At 47.7% G+C, this 2,427-nt stretch overlaps 1 protein-coding gene across 1 annotated transcript in view; it reads left to right on the plus strand.

The window, feature by feature from the left end:
* LOC104525642 (CUB and sushi domain-containing protein 2) overlaps positions 1–2,427 on the plus strand; it is a 291,143-nt gene that overhangs the window by 237,479 nt on the left and 51,237 nt on the right. The window contains 1 exon segment of the mRNA XM_010168859.2: positions 203–391. Within this exon segment, the coding sequence (XP_010167161.2) occupies positions 203–391 (189 nt within the window).

Raw genomic sequence — 2,427 nt, forward strand, 5'->3', positions numbered from 1 at the left:
GCTCGTGTCTGAGACTGCCACAAAGCAGCAGCTGGATTTTCCCTCAGCCTCCGTGCAGATGTGTGCGTGGTTCATTAAAGTTTATTTCCTTCAATTAAGTCATTGTATGAGGAGGAAGTAGCTGAGCAGCACGGAGAGTGACTATTCGTGCTTTGGTGAGAAAACACCAAGTTTGAAACATTCCTTATTTATTTTTTTTCAGCCTACGAGCTGCAGGAATGTCCTGACCCTGAACCTTTTGCTAACGGTGTTGTAAGAGGAGCTGGTTACAACGTTGGCCAATCCATCTCTTTTGAGTGTCTGCCTGGCTACCAGCTGATCGGCCACCCAGTCCTGACCTGTCAGCACGGCACCAACAGGAACTGGGACCACCCATTGCCCAGGTGTGAAGGTATGGCTTTGGGGTCACCATGAGAGCACTTGGACAGGCATTTCTGGGGAGAGAAAAGGCTTCAGCTTTCTTCTGTTCTTGGCCTCCTTTTGGATTTGTTGTTTTGTAATCGAGCTGAAAGTTTCTCTGGAAACAAAAGCATGGCTGGAAGCAGGCTGGGAACGTGCACTTCGAATAATGCCTCAGCCCTTGAGGTGCTGAAGCACATTCCCAGTGAGCTGGTGTTCAACATGCTTCAGCGTAGTCAAAGCAAACATTTTAACCAGTTCAAGATACTTCCTTTGAGGTGGTGTGTTTGAATCTCAGGCTGTGGGTGAGGACTGTCTCTAGTTGTCAGTCTCACTGCTGATGCCAGTGGGAACTGTGCTTTCAGAATGCAGCGGTCCAGGGTGGTTGTGATAATCACTCTTGTCTGCTTTATTTCTTTAACAGCATACAGCTTCTGTTGATTTAGCACTGGTAAATAAAAACACTCCCTTTTTGCTCTGAGGGCTCAGTGTGGGAGGATTGTGTCCTTATCTAGTCTTAGTGTGGCAATGATGGCATCTCCAAAATTATCCAGATGAGAGTTCTTCAGTAACCTTGCTTGGTCTTCTTTCTGAAGACCACAGATGCTAGGAGGACTCTGCAGGCTGAAGGAGTGGATCTGTATTCTAGACATCGAAGCTCAAATGTCCAAATTCTCTTCTCAAACCCCAGTAGGGCTGGTTCAGCCTTTCATCCTTTGGGCCAGTGGACTGGCTTTTGTGTGGTTTACTTTAGAAGGTTTTCATATGAACCCTTAAGAAGTTCAAGACTGCTTATTGAAGATTTCCCACCACACTTCCCAAGAGCTCTGACCTTTATCCCAACCTCCTTACAGCACTTGGTCTGCAAGAACTGTGCACTGGGGAAAGAGGGGGATGATATTTTTCCTCTTTTAAGTCCTAAGTCCTTGAACCCCAGAGGACACAAAGCACAAAGAACTGAATCCTCAACTGCTCTGTCACTGACCCCAGCAGTGCAACAGAGACGTGTGTGAGCTGAGAAATTGTCCCGTGCTCAGCTGGGGGCTGCTGGTAGAGCAAGGGGCTGGTGGTAGCAGGATTATGCCCTGATCTACCTCAGGCATCAGCTCTGCCAGCTACAACCATCCAATTCTTCCTTCTTTATTGAGTTTTTTAAGTAGCTTTCTTGTCCTGCAGCACTCCTGATAGCAGAGAGGGGTGAGGGTTTAAGGTACATTTCGGACCATTTGCTTCTTTTCTCTGTCTGCACATCTGGTGGCCTGTTAGTGCTGTTCAAGTCAATGCAGAACTTTCCTTTTCTAGCTATTTCCCTAAATGGTCCCTTTTTGCATAGCAGCAGGCAGTGAGGACTGGCTGCCTTAGGCGAACCACCTCACCTTTCCCACGCAGGTCACAGCTGAAAGCCCTTTTAATTAAAAGAGAAGCTGTAATTCTAAAATAAATGCACAGAAGCTGAGGTTTCCAGCACCACTCCAGGGATTTTTTTTTCCAGTGATCAGCAGACTGCCTGCTGCTTTGCAGGGCAGAAAGGAACTTGGCCCTTAAGGGTCCTTGGGTGTTTGTTTCAGAAGATGAGCATATGGGGTTATATAAATACAAATGCTTTTCTCAGCTTGACAGACCACGTGAGAAAGAGCAGAACCAGGCAGTGGATAAATGGAGCCTGGCTCTAACCTCACATCTGGCACATCAAGTCAGGGCCAGGGTGGTACAAGTCTGTGGAGCTACTCCGGTATGAAAAAGAGTGAGTGTTCAGCACCGAGCCTGAATTAATTAGCTGTGTTGAGAGGGAGAATACTAAGCCAAGAATGGAGTTAAGACAGCTACATGGCTTGTAGAACCGAGCTGGCTCAGGCAGACGACGCTGTCTACGCTTACCCCTGTGCCTTCAGTCGTTGCAGGTACCAGTAACACCCTGTAGATGTTATCATCATTTCAAGTGAACCTCCAAGCCAGGGAGGTCCAGAAGCTGATGCTTGTACATGGGAATTTCAGACCTGGGGACCTGCCGTGACCCTCCTGCGTTGC

Source organism: Antrostomus carolinensis, unplaced genomic scaffold (assembly GCF_000700745.2).
Source record: "Antrostomus carolinensis isolate BGI_N321 unplaced genomic scaffold, ASM70074v2 scaffold3800, whole genome shotgun sequence".
NCBI lineage: Eukaryota > Metazoa > Chordata > Aves > Caprimulgiformes > Caprimulgidae > Antrostomus > Antrostomus carolinensis.